A 14,999-nucleotide genomic window follows, 5' to 3' on the forward strand; every position below is an offset into this window, starting at 1 on the left:
TGCCCACACTCTTTTTGATGATTGTCTTAGGGACTTCTTTCTCCATACAGGGTTTGTTTCTGATGACCCTTCAGTGCCTTCTAAAGACATTTATCCTACATGCATTGAATATGATTTGATTTAGCCCTCTTCCTACCCATTTTATAAATGTTTCTGAAACACACAGCTGTAACAATAAGCCTATGATTCAGCACATTTCCATCACATAAAAATCAAATTTCAGTAGCTCTGATTACTTCTTATTGTACTGAGATCAATAGGTAGGAGAACCCTTAACCTAGCAGCATGCCAGAGTGCCCGACATGTATTCATAAGAAGAGTCTGAAAATTCAATAGAAAAACTAGGTTGAAGGGGCATTCATGCTTTGAATAGCAAGGGTTGGGTTTTTTTAAAAGCTTTTCTACCTTGCTTTACACAAATTGAATTTCTAAAAAGGCTTTGAGTCCTTCAGAGTTTGTTCTACTTTGTAGGTGGGTAACAGAAAGGTCGAAATAGTTACACAGCATCCAAGCAAAATGAAAATTCTGCAGTGACCAAATCACGTTTCATCTACATTCTCCAATTACACTGCTAAATTTCCCATTCTGCTTTCCCATTGTGGAGTTCTATATTGTAGAGTGCGTGCCATTACAATATATTGTATTTTGTTAAAAAAAATTCATTTCTAAACAAAATTGGTGCATGCTTAAGTAAGAAGGGCCACATTTTCTTTTAAGCTCAGTGAAATGAATCTGGAATGTTCTGTTATTTCCACAGGAATTAATGTAGACTCTCAGGGTACAAATAAGAGGAGGATTTGAATCTCACCAAAAGATGGGGAGGAAAATATTATGTCTCTATCTCCAGTAATAGACAGCACTTAATTAACAGTTGTGCCTTAAATTAGGTTCAATTTATTATGGTTATTTTAATGCTTCAAAATGACGCTAATTAATATATTTTCCAGAAACTTGAAGGTGATAATGTTTTTGTTACATGCACAAATATACATGCTATATCCTTGCTCTTAAGAACCTACAATCCAAATGGATAAAATCTGTATTTAAGAGACAAAGATCATTCTTAGGTACCAGTTAAGACTCAGCTTAGCTTTACTTCCTCTTTGCAGCAGAAATGGATGCCATCCATACTACCTGATAAACCAGCATTCCACTCTCTTTCATTATAAATTCAAGTCCACAAGAATATGAACCACATAAAAAACGTCTAAGATTCTGTCACTGAAACCTTTGGACCTTAATGCTTCTGTGCAAAAAAAATAAAATAAAAAATTTTTTAAAAAGTCAAACGAACCTGTTTTTATTTATTCAAAAATGTCCTCTTAAGGGTTGATGAAATTCTAAGTTACTAAAATGTATACTTTGATGAATTTGTGCATACATATGGGACTCGTGAGGAAGGAACAAGGATACTTTCTTCTGGCAGGTATTTCTTCTTTCTCTTCCATGGAGTATAATGTTTCTTCAAAGGCATGAAATCAAAAGCCTCCTGCCAAAGGCGGATTTGTCTGGTAGTTAGCTTAATTTTTCTTGAAAATTTTGCCATGGGCTATTTTGAAAAGTACATTGCTGTTGAGGGTGCAGAGAAACACATTTGTTTCGCACGAATGGCGGCAAATTCCAAGACTGACTTATGCACTTCTTGATGGTTTTCTGGCACTGCTTTTTGAGAGAGAGAGACATCGCTGTGTGCACATTGAGACGACATCGCGGGTTCCGGCTATTAAAGATTTATTTAACTTGAGAACGTGTTTTGGTTTTGCAGATGATTACAGATGGCAAGGTGGCTGAATGCTGGCGCAGGAGATTGTACAGCGTGACCCCGATGAGCTGACAGACATGGCAAAACAAAAAAATCCTTGATTTCTGCTTGCATGCTTTGCAGGACTTTTGAGCAAGTAGTGCCTGAAATAAGAATCCATTTCACAGGTAATTCTTATCAGTTTGTTTATAGCAACGTATGTCTTGTGATGTTCCTGCTTTATGAAATGAAATTTATATCACTCGGAAGTCGTGTCATATGTGAAATTATCTAGTTCAGGTTTCATCCAATTCCATACCTACAACAGTGCAGGAGTGAATTTGCTTAACCAAAAAGAAAGATTACTTGTAGTATTTATCAAGGCTGAAGGTAAGCTGGGACTGGGTCCTAGAGCTTCTGGGTACCTCATTCCATGGGTGAGGGTGAAGAGACTGGTGCATTTGAGCTTCACCATAATCAATCTACAGCTCTGCTGAACCTTATACCTCCATCATGTATGAGCAGACCTCTGTCTGCATGATTTTTTGCAATGAGTTTGTTGTTCTGGTGATCAAAATCATTTCCAATATGTATCACCTGCAGTACTCAGTTCAAGGTAATAAATGAGTGTGTGTTCTTTGTTAGAAATTCTCGCCTTGAGAACGAGCAAATGATTTGGACCATGGCTACTACAGTGATGCTCATGGTCCTGTGAGTAATTACTTAATGACAGTAGTGGAGCTGAGTATTGCAGTATTCTGTACTCTCAGTGTGCAAAGTGTAATACTAAGTAAGGAGACAGTAACTGTGTAGATATAAAAAAATAAATGGTACAGCATCATGCCTTTCTGTCCTGAATCATCACAGGGCTCAATATTCTATAGATCATGTAATAATTTCATTCAGGAGCGTAATAAAAGGCAAATTGGTTTCTGAGAGACAGTTATATATGGTAATCTGTTTTATTGCTCTCTCTTACTGACCGTATTTGTACTGTAATATTAGTTCCACTATTGGAATTCTGATGGGGGGTTTCTGGTAGATATGTATATGTATCTACAGTTTATATTTTCTGAGCCATTATGGAAACTGAGCTGTAAGGTTCTAAGAGAAAAGGATTTGTAAATACTTATAGTAATGTGCATTGGTAATAACTGTATGTTCAGATATAGCACATTTTTCTCTATGTTAAAGAAGATTTCAGCGGTCATATTTTCAGAACACTCTCAAAGGAGTTCTGAGTGGACTTAATTTTGACAGTACATTGGGAGGCCTGGAATTGTTTACTCTCCTCCTTTTAGCTATAACAGAATAACACAAAAGTTAAGGAAGACTTTCACGAGGTCACAAGAGAAATTAACTTTTCTACATCACGACTTATAGGTCTTACAGGACTATACTTCTTCCTTGAAGTAGTTTCTTGTCAAATAGAAGACTAGGAACATCTTTAGATACTTACCTTTAAATTAGAATAGTTGTTGAATAGAGCACGAACAAGGGATATTAAGAAAGCAGTTGATTTCATCTACTGTAGATGTGGGTTGGTAATGCCACCAGTGTGCTTTTTTTATCGTTATTATTCTTTCTTGTCTGCCCACTTTCTTTTTCTCCATTGGTACAGCATATCTTCATTGGCTAAATCAATCTTTCCCGTCCTTCTGTTTTTTATTAAAACCATTGTTGCCTTTTGTTGTATGTCCAGAATTGATCCCTTGTGATGAGGAAAGGTTGGATGGAGGGAGGGCCGTAAATAGAGTAAATCACAGCCAAAAGAGCGTGATATTTAACAGCTTGGGTTTGCAGCAGTAAAGGGCAAATTCGCAGGTGTCACATAGAGTGCTTTCATCGCCCAGAGGGGCAATTCCAACAAGGACTGCCTGCTGCAAAGTACAATGGTGTGAGGTGATTCGTGGGTCACCTGCACACAGTTCTCTTGATGGATTGCAGAAACTTTCTCTTGTACTGATCTTAGCTACATCCTTGCTGCCTGGGGTTTTCTGACAGGCCTTTTCTTCTGCCAGTAATGGACTCTTGCCTCCCGTTCAGTATCTTTTTCAAGGTAGTTACAGAAAATCCCCTGTGATCTATTGCATAGAGCTGGCAATCCAAAGAATTGTGCCCATGGTGTACTACTTTATTCTTTGCTCTCTCTGAAGCAGTTGACCCTTCTGCAGCATTGGCAGTTGGATTAATGTACACAATATGCACTTTGCAGATAATACTATTGTCTATATCTTCACATACTGAGGAAAAGGAATCCAGAAGGGTAAATAGGATTTCTAGTGACTGGAATGTGATTAACTGCCTGATACAATGTCCCATAAAATACGCAGAACAATTCCAACTAATTTCATTTGGACACTGGAGCAAACTTTTTTGGACTGCAACTCAGAAACTCAAACAGTAAATTTTAGAAAGAGTAGAACTGAAGGGGTAGAAAGGGTAACTAAACTTACATATCAATTGTGTCAGAGTAAGGCTAAAGTACTGTATGAGGTCTTCTTAGCAGCAACCATTGACAAGAGTTGGAGCACTGAATCCTTGCCAAGGCATCATAAACAAAAAATTAAATGGTTTTAACATCAGAAAGCTGTTGACCTTTAGTGACTGTGTATAAACATGCACCCACACACATGCAAAATTTGGAAAAAAAATGTGGTCAACATGTTAGAACTGGAGTTGCTCCAAAATTAGATAACGTACATCAGAATTTAACCTCCTAACTTAAGAAAATGGGTAATAAATGACATTTGGTTTTGGCCCAGCAATTTTAAGGCATTCCACATCCACTGATCGGTGGCAGTAAGCACATTTTCTTTCTGAAGTAAGAGAAATTACAGAGGCGTAAAGAGACACAGTTCAACTGCTCTTCAGATATTTCATTTCTATAAAACTGGTGCAGCTCAGAACTCCACACCAATTAAAAATAAGTGAATTACAAAGAAAAATCAGCTCTGAGAACATGGAATAATTGGACTGGAAGGGGAAAAATAATAAAGTGGATACATATTTTGAGAAGTGCTCACAATAAATAAAAAGGAGAGACACTTTGCAGCCTCTCCATTTTCACTTTATATAGAGTGATGCTCAAGGCAGGGTGATTCATGTGATGAAATAGAGGATCTGAGCAGATAATAGTTTGCCAATTCCCTGAGCTGCTTGCAGGACACAGAAGGTTGTCCAATTAATCCCTCTTGTTTGGATTAATCACGCCAGCCTGTTCTACAGAAGAGGCAGCAACCAAACAAGAAGAGAGAAGATGCTTCTTAGGCAGAATTTTCCTGAGAAAAGGATTTTAGACTAAATTTTAATCCTGAATTCATGAAATAATATTCAAAAATAAATAAAAATCCCTCCCTTATTCATGCTCAATCTCTATCAAACAGGATAGACAACATAAGACAGGATTAAACAAATGTTGGGTTTTTTTTTCCTCTGATGTTCTGATTTTTGGATGAAAGGATGTGATTGTTGCCATTTGTGCCATTCTATACCATTTTATATGAATTGAACACTCTCCTTTCTAGTAAGATAGCTAGTGTTAGTGTACACTTGAGGAGGATACCCTGAGATATGGGAGTGTTGCATGGAAACAGTTGTATTGTTTAAAGGAGTCTCACAGCCAGTCCTACTTTACCTGCATTAATTGCAAAACACACATAGGCTTCAGGAAAAGGAGAGATTACAAAGGCAGTGAAGATCTACACCCTGCATCACTCTCAAACACATCTGGAAGGTTAGAAAGAGGTGTTTGGATAAATAGGAAATGATCTTTTCACTTATCTCTCATCCCTATTTACTGTTTGTTGTGTGTGCACATGCATGCACAGGCTCAGATTAATACAACTACTTGCAGCAATACTGAGTTGCTAAATATTTTATGAGCCCGTGGAAGGTTAGTCATTACACACATTGCTCTGTGTGTCTCATTCACAGCCATTTGCAGCTAATTGCAGTTGGACTTTAGAAGGTCCAGAGCCCTTAGTGGAATAAAGTCAGATAAAAATTCCCTTGTAAACACAGAGGGCTGAGAGGAGGACTGTCCCAGGTGTTTTAGTGCTACAGAAACCACAGTGTTACAGTCTGTGCATCTAATTACACAGGAGGGTAAATGATCAGAAACTACTTAAAATGTGCCTTTAATTTATTAAAAGAAAAAGAAATAAAGATGGGATTTCAACCCCGGATGTAAAGCCTCATACAGGGCCAAGGTCAACAACCCAGTACTTACAGTTTCTTAAATGAAGACTTCGTATCTTTCTAAGAAACAGTTAAGCTCAAATTGTGCTTTTGAGCTAGAAACAAAAATTAATGAGGATCTTGTGACCTTTGTTATTGCACACATCCATCCAGATGGCCGTGCTGCTGCCTTTCAGCCTTCGAGTTTGAGTCCACGAATCTTAACATCATCAAAGGTTATTTTCAGCAGCATAGCAATCTTTGATTCCCACTCATTCCAAAGCTGAGCAATTTCATGATTTTGTTTCCATTTCTGAAAATTCTGAAAAAAAAAATAAAGATAATTTTTCCTAAGATGTTGCTTGGTTGAGAAGCTGTTTGTACATCAAAAATAGCCCAATGAAATATGCTTCAGCAGCCTAATGATCATCTGCAGAAAAATGTTTTTATGTTTACACTGTTTCAGTGGAAATACTCATACAGATCGATTTGGAAGCATTTATTTTGTTTTTAAATTATTAATATGGAAGTTGAAAGAGAAAGTCATTCAATTTTTCCCTTAAATTAGCCAGAATCCCAAATACCCAATATATACCCAGATACCCTTCAGTCCCTTTGCTTTTCAGTTCCCATGCCTCAGTGTTTTTCCTGTCAGTGTTAAGCACAGACATTCACACCACATGTCAGTGTACAGACGTGTAAAGCTGGCACTGGGTCAGAATCCAGCTTGTGGTACATAAATCAGCAGGTAAGCTTACTGAGCCTTGAGTGAAAATGCAGGCGCTACAGAAGCTTAAACTCAAGGGCACTGCTTTTGGAAATGTGAAAGTGAAGTTTCTAGGGAGGTGCTCTAATTTATTTTAAGTGGCTTTGTCCATATCTTCATCTCTCCTTTCCACCCTTTCTTACTTATGGGTGCTTAGAGATTTGTCTCACAGTATCTATTCGTGCTGTATGTGGCCTGAAGACTGAAGGGAAAATCAAGGAAGAAATAAAGCCCTGGCCAAGCAGGGACTGAATTTTCCCTTGGGGAGACTTGTCTTCTTTTTTTTGGCACGGCTTGTATTGATAAGAGAGGTGTGATTCTCACGTTTAATGAAATTCCTGTAACTTGAGGCATTCATTTAACATCTGCTGTGTAGTGAAGAAGCACTGAAGGTTATTCTGAGCACCGTAGTTGGTTCAGAGGACCTGTTGGCATCTTCCCCTGTGCTGCAGAAAATCAGAATCTGAAAATGGTCCCAGTGTCTGTTTGGAAAGTCAAACCAAGCCAACTGACTGACTCGTTTCCTAGCACATGGAACACCTCTTGTCCAATCTTGTAAGCAGTCTCATTTCCAGCTGCCAAAGGCTTGGTGTCCTACAGAAATAAATCAAGGCTGGCAAACTGCAGTCTAGCAATAAGAGGCACCCTGGGTTGGAGCTGCATGATTGGCAACTGTGATAAATTTCTGTAATTACTATTGACTCTGGGCAGACTTTAAGTGGTTTAACGTATTGCTAGATTGGTGAAGTTTTGATTAGTTTAAAAAGATGTATTGCACATAACTTTCAACTGCTGGTTAATTTGTGTGTGTGTGCCTTTTTAAGACAGTATCCTGGTGAAGAGAACACTACAGGAAAGCTAGCAACTCCTGTTAAACCTTTTGCCTGAAAAAATTCTCAATATTAGTGACAGAAATTATTGCTCTTGCTGTGATCTTGCTAATCTCTCCATAATTTTCTATCCACCTCTATAATCAATGAATATACAGATGTTACAATTAAGAAATACACAGGAAAGTGAAGCTAAGTAAGATTATTGCAACAGGAAGATAATAAATGGCAAATGCTTACTGGTGTTGTAGGCTCACAATATTCTCCACAAGGAGTGATCTCCAGGAAGAGATCCATCTTTGGTGGCAGTCAGCACTTAAATGGGATCTAGAAGAGGTGGAACCAGGCTCCATCCTTTCCTGTAGCACAGGTGAATTGCCTGTGAATTACTGTGAAGTGATGCCTACCTGAGTTAGGCACTGAGGTTTTCAGTGACGATGGGAGCTCAGTAAATGTGTGTGCTACCAACCACCCTTGTAGGAGATATAATGATCGTAGTAGCAAAGATTGGTCCTTAACAATGTGTCTAGAACATACTTAGTGAGTAAAAGAAATATGTGTCCATTTTTAGGATACAGGTATGAAAAATAAAGGTGCCTCAATGTAAATATGAATCTGACACCTTATAGCACCAAATTACTTTTAACTGAAATGCTCTTGGGCTACTGTTTTCCAAAAAGAAAAGTGTTCTTGTTGCTTGTGGTCGTCTGTCTCTACCCTTAGATTCCTGAAGTTGGCTGGAAATTGACTACAACTGCATCATGCATATTCTCCAAGGCTAAAGAATTTTTTTGCTCGGTCTTGGCAACAGTCCTCACTGGACCCAGTAGATAGGGGCAGGGAGAGCTAATTGGCTAGAGAGCGAGTGAATGACATAATTGGCTGCAGCATATCATTATCTTGGTGTACCAGCTATAATGACTGCCATTTACTCAGGCCAGATGCAGCATCCCAACAATGTTCAGGAGCAGAAAGAGTATTTTATCAGTGGCGCTCATTCCCGACTCTCAGTGTTGTCATCATTGAGATAAATGAGCTTTGCCAAAATGCATTAAATCCATAAAATGCACATTCATGCAAAATGTAGCACAGGAAAGATAGTAAAATTAAAGGGACAACTCACTGTAGCGTTGCTCAATACATGAAATGTAAGAGGGCACAGTGCCTTGCTGCTAAAATTCCCAAACTGAGAGTCTCAAGTTCTGTTTCTCTCCCAAGGTAATGTACAGTCTCAGGAAAGACCTCTGCCTTGGCTTGAACACATACAGCCTACAGACATTCTGTTGCTTTTTGCAACTTTTGTGTCAGAGATGGTTTTAGAAATTTTTAAGAATAGTTTCTTTTTGTGTAGTTTGTGGTTTATCCGAGTCTGACAAGGTACAGTTTTCAAAATGTGGAGTTGTTTTAGATAGAATCAATTTTCATGTATATATGTACCCCCTAAATGAGACCTTCTCTTCTGAATGCAAAACGAAGATCCAATGAATTCAGGGGTCAAGAGTATTTCTCATACCTCCAATTGTAATCAGCTACGGAGAGGGATTTGTAGGTAATGAATTACCTGCAGAATCTTTAACCCCAATTACCAACTACTTGTGCTCATCCATAATTGTCTTTGCAGAAAACTCTTTCTTCCTGAGAAAGTAAATGATGAATTACAGTTGTGCCTGTCTGCGGACAGTTCCAAATTGATGCATTGTTGGAAGGTTCCTGTTGCCTAAAACACAGACATTAGCAATCTCTTCAGACATCACATAATCCTTCTGAGCACCTTCCCTGTCCTGAAGGATGAAAGAACTGCCATATGGAACTTTCTCATATAAACTCAGATTAAAAATCACAGGAGAAGGAGTGATTGTGACAATTATCTGTTATTATTTACTGAATTGGTTGATCTAAATCAAATTGCATTTCAATAGTAGCCCTTAATTTGAAGTAATAATGCTTAAAATATTGACCAAGCTCTGATACGTAAAGTGACAGGTTATAAACTTCATGGGTTTGTTTCAAGTTCTCACTCACTTTCTAGATGGTAGACTGGTGGTGCTCAGGCAGTGTTTTCAAGTACTTGTCTTAAGTCATAAGGATTAGAAGTACATTTCTCATTGAAGAAACCTTGAAATGCTTATTCTGTCCAGGAATGGAATACACAAAATCTCTCCATCAGATTTAGCCAGACGCAGCACAACAACAGCTGATACGAAAGGCTGCTTGCCAGGTTTGAAGTGGGGAAGTGTAATGTGATGGAGTGCTCTGCTACTGTTGGGCCACACGACATGATAGGAAGGATATACCCCCAGCTGGTGCTAGGGGGGAGAAAAAGAAGAAAAAGGGAGAGAATTTCAGCCTGGTGGGCCTCCTCAGTTTTGTCCTACCAGGTAAATCTGTGTGTAAGATAACCACGGTAGACATGCAGTCTGAGTAGAGTTTTTATATGTGTAATTTCATCTCATGAAATGATGATGGCTGCATTAAAGACATCCAGATGATCTATGGAAGTATGGCTTCAGATATAATAAACCAGAAAATAGAGTGGAAGTATATGGATTTTAGCACAGATACAAAAGCAAGTGTTTTTGTGATTGATAGCTCTCTTGCAGACACTGAACTGAATCGCTAGTAGCTTGGCAATCGATGGCCTCAGGCTACTTAGGAGGTAGTATTTAATATTGCTAATTTTTCTCTTCTGATATGTTTGCAGAAATCCTGCAGTGTAAGGAACAACTCATACATGTTTTCTAAATTTTGAATAGTTTATTTAAGTAGGGAATCAAAATAGACTGCCCATTCTTTCAGGCATGCTTGATATTTCTGTTATGTCCTACTTTATGGGCAGAGAAGTGTGGTTGGCAGCTTACAAGGGAGAGAATCTCTGCATCTCCACCAACTCAATAACTCCCCCTTCTCTCTTCCTGGAAGCTATTTTTCTTGTTTTTATAGCGTTATTTATGATCCATTGAAAAGCCTCATGGTGCAAGGACTGGCAGTGTTGTTCTTCAGAACCATTGCTGCTGTATGTGGCACATAAAGTAGTAGTGGGAGGTGATGGGTAGGAAGGAGAGGAAAGGAGCAGTGTATCTTAACCCCGCATTAGATATTTTTATCCGTGCATGTGCATGAAAATTCAAAGCAAGGAATGACCTTGCAGATGATAAATACTACTTCAGATGGTACAATGAAACCAGCATAGTCAGAATGGTGCAGGAACACAAAACGCACAAGATGATGGCACAAGTGCAGGCAAGTAGGAGAAACAAAGCTGCTGGTTCATTTAATCCTAATAACATTAGTCTGCTATGGAGAGCAGTGAAAGCAGAGCAACCTCTCTTTATTCCTCACAATTGTGTGCTCAACCACACAGTGGCTGGAAGCTTTCGTTTGAACTTTTGGAGAGAAGAATAACAAAATATTGTGCCAAATTCATTATGGCTTAAATAAAATTGAGAAATGATAATCAGGAAGAACTATGCCATTATCTGGGTAAATACACGTATTGCTAGCTCAGTGCCTGGAAAATATAGCCTTAGGTATTCTGCAGGAGTAAACAGATGTAATTGTATTGAGTGTAGCTGAGTGATGCTGGCTTATGTCAGCAGGAGATTGGGTCCTAAATATCTACCCAACTAACTCACAGAAAAGTGAGTACCTGCAAGTATAAAACTGTAAAATAGAGAAAGGGATTATGCCCAAAGAACTTCCAGCTTATTCCTGCCTCTCGTTCTTTCTTTGTGACTCAAAATATGCATCTTTCAGCATACAAATTATACTAACTGTGTTTTTATGCATGTAGAACAATAATGCTGAACGTCAATTGAATGTTCTGAGTGCAGGAATATGGATGTTATGATTTAATGGGTACAGATTGCCAGTCTGCTTGTCAGAAAGAAAAATGCTGGGTAACGGAGTTTGCAAAGGAGTTCAGGAAATCTCCTAAAACTCAAAGCATCTGTTGCAACATTTGTGGTGTTTTATCAGTTAATATAAAAGGTGTTTGCAGCTCAGTGAAGCCCAAACATTAAGATTATTGCACATTTTATTGGCTTTTCCTGAGCTCTGAAACTTGAAATTCATCTACCTCTAACCTTTTCCACCCAAGTCAGTTTCATACATAAGTAAAGAGCGAGCTGAAATTACAGGGAGCTGTTAAGGAATGAATTGACTTGCTTTCTTCTTTCAAAACTGATATTAAAATATATGAGGCACAGTTGTCAAACTAAGAAATTGCAGGATGATTCATAGGGAATGAATGGGCAGCCCACTAGTCTTTCTGCTCCCTTACATTACTGATTTTTAATGCTCTTTGAAGGGGAAGACATTTTCTTGCCATCTAAAAGAAAATAGAAATGGGGAGGGGTTGAAGGGAAGGCACATCCCTTCCCAGCTGCTATGAGCATATTGCAGATAATGCCAATCACCAGAGCGTGCTGGAGATGTTAGATGTTTTAGTAAACAGCTTGTAAATGAAAACACAGAGGAATTGTATCTACTTTTCCCCTCTACCCGCTCTACCATTTTTTATCCTTCCCCTTTTCTATAAGACACTTGTCAGGCAACACCGTGTTTGTCAGTGTTGTAGCCCAGCATCTAGGAGCAAAATACATACCAAAATTGATTTATACATTCAAGAGTGAATTTTCACTTCAGTTTGCTGAGCTACAGCAGTGAAGCATGTCTATTTAATTTGCAATATAAAAAGGGATAAGTGCCATGCCAGCTTTGTGAATGCTATTGGTTCTACATGGGGTAGCAAGGACTGGAGGAATCTTATAAACTGGGGCCTCCATCCCGGGATTCAGCACAGATGGGTACACTGCTACCTTGTAATGCAACTGAGTGAAGATATTAAGCACAGTTCAATAAGTTTAATGTTAAAAGAATCCTCCAAAGTGCATTAAAATCAATTGCAAAAGGCTCAGTTAATAGCACTGCATTTCAGACAGGTTCTGAGGACACTTGCAATCTCCAAACTGGACTCTGAAACCCCAGCTGAACAGCCTGTCCACCTGGACCTGCAGAGGTGGTAAAAGTAGAGAGGAAACAAATGGTTTTCAAACTGCATAGGGTGTTCAATGAAGGGATTATCTGAACAGTGTCTTTTCATGACAACGTGCCTTCCAAGGCCAACGTGCTGCTTGTGTTCTCTTAGCAATTTCTTCAGATAATGCAGCAACAGTTTCAGTACCTTTTTTTCCTCAAACTTTTTACTTATTGTCACCGTTGGGCCTGGTTCAGCCTAGGTTTGGTGACAAAGGGAGAAGGGACCTATGGACCGTGGCACTTGTGATAAACACCTTCTATTTACTACAAAGAATCCATTGAATATGTTTTTCAAAAGAGAAAACCCTTAGATGTGTGCTCATACTGTTTTTGTTTCCAGCTTCTGCATTTCCCCGTGCTAAGAGGATTGCGATATTTGATGTGATACCATAGTCTGTAGATTTTCTCTAATTTTCTTCTAATTTATTCTCTCAATTTTTGCTCTAATTTTCTTCTCATGCATTCTTGTTCTCCTAAACCAGATTCTTCCTATGAAGAAATTCCTCTTCCATTTTATCATGCAAATTCTCCTTTTCTAAACATTTGCTTACTTTGATATATTGATGTGTTTTATTTCTTTCATAGAAGTCCACATATTCTCAGTTATCTCTAACTATTATTTCCTTGCCTGGACATCTGCTATTGTGGCATCTATTATGCTGTCAAACATAAAAGGCCATGTCATATAGATGATGACTATTGTGGTGTCACTCCTAGTCTGAAGTCTTCAAGTACCCGACATCTGTTCTTCAAATTCAGTTCCTAATGGTGACTGGGGGTCTCGTGTCACTTTTTGTAATGCTCTCAACAGTTTTGTTTTCCAGGAGTTTGATGTTTAGTGTCAGCACACAGATGATCACTGGCAATATTACCAGGAGAGCTCTGAGTGAGGTTGACCACATACTGCAAAAACTTCAAAACATTCCTACAGAAACAAATTCTTCTTTGTTTAGACCAAGCTTTCTACCCCGAGCACTGCCTACAGCACCTTCTTTGTTCTGAGTTATTCTGCCATTCAGCCATGCAAAGAAGTCCAGAATGTTTCTTGCTTTGGCTGCAGCCCCAGTCCATAGGAGTTCAAATCAGAAGGACTGGAACATTGAAAGCGTGGATTTCAGCACACAATTAAATTATTGCTGTTCATGAGCATCACTCACAGCTAAATGGTTTGCCCAGTGACAGAGAGGCTGATTTTCTGACTCTCTGAATTATATTCAAATAACATTGTCCCATTCCTCGAGGGACCCATTGGTGCACTTATACGCTCTTTAGGGCTTTGGTTGGGCTTAATAAAAGACGATGGATTTGAACTGGCATCTTATGCGGGCAGGCTTGTGTTGTAGATGCCAAATTAAAACTAAACCCTCTCCTGTGCAAGAGTCACATAAAACTGAAATGAAAACAAATATTCTGAAAGGAAATATGAAGAACCTAGAGGGTTATTTAGTAGGATTTAGATAGGATATTACAGATTCTACCAGAATCTGTAATACTTTTTAAAAGAATCTTCAGAAGGATGAAATCTACAAGTGCCAGGTTTCTTAAAATGAAAGCCTCATTATGACATCTTATGAGAATTTTCATAGGAAGTGAGGCAGCAGAAAGGAGGGAAGATCAGGACTGTAGTGAGTGGGAAATATTTCAAAAGGTGGTGGAAATATTGAATTTCCACCTTTCTGTAAAAAAAAAAAAAATAATACAGTTTGTTCCAACAAAAAATAATAGCTTAGTTCAGGCTGGGTAAGTTTGGAGGACAGAATACTACAGTGCAGTGAAAGTGTGTGGGGTGGCATTCAGTCTTAATTGGAACCTCAGAATTAATGTAAGGATATGCAAGTGAGGGATTTTATAGTAATTGTTTCCTGAATGAGTGGACGTGTTCTACTTCAGAGCTCTGCAGAGCCGTTGCAGGTATTTCTGTGCTGGTGGCTCACTGCTGCCTGCCAGCTGGGCGTTTCTGCCTTCCTTCCTTGCATCAGCCAGCACGACAGTGCCCATAGATAGGCACGAAATCATCCAAATGAGATAAAACCACTTCCATCAGCATTTTACATTCATTTGTATGACCCTGAAGTGCACAAAGAGGGCTCATGCATCTTGTTGTGTCAGTTCAGGTATGAAGATAAGAGCAAGCAGTGCCTTAAGCCATCCTAAGTGTTTTTAAAATAAACACCTCTGAAACCTGGGAATCAGAATAATGCCATGGAATTCAGACCAGGTACCAGACACTGAACTCTGCCTGTCAGTCTGTAACTGAGCTTCAAACAGGAATGAAGCTGCCTTTCCTGCTGTCAGAATATGGCCTCTTGTAATCCACACTCCTGAAATAATATCCCAATTAGGAAAGCGAGCTGTAGGGAAATATTCCCATCGAGGGGCACGCTGCAGAATGTCTCTGTGCCTGCTCAGAGTAACAAAGAAGATACTGGGAAAGGACAGTATAAAC

At 38.8% G+C, this 14,999-nt stretch overlaps 1 protein-coding gene across 1 annotated transcript in view; it reads left to right on the top strand.

Moving 5' to 3' along the window:
- Positions 1–1,804: 1,804 nt before the first annotated feature.
- UNC5D (unc-5 netrin receptor D) overlaps positions 1,805–14,999 on the top strand; it is a 135,351-nt gene continuing 122,156 nt past the window's right edge. Inside the window, exon 1 of the mRNA XM_052701824.1 lies at positions 1,805–1,929. Coding sequence (XP_052557784.1) covers positions 1,875–1,929 — 55 coding nt within the window. The 5' untranslated portion in view covers positions 1,805–1,874. The remainder of the gene's footprint in view (positions 1,930–14,999) is intronic.

Source organism: Tympanuchus pallidicinctus, unplaced genomic scaffold, assembly GCF_026119805.1.
Source record: "Tympanuchus pallidicinctus isolate F22 unplaced genomic scaffold, pur_lepc_1.0 scaffold41, whole genome shotgun sequence".
In the NCBI taxonomy this organism is placed as follows: domain Eukaryota; kingdom Metazoa; phylum Chordata; class Aves; order Galliformes; family Phasianidae; genus Tympanuchus; species Tympanuchus pallidicinctus.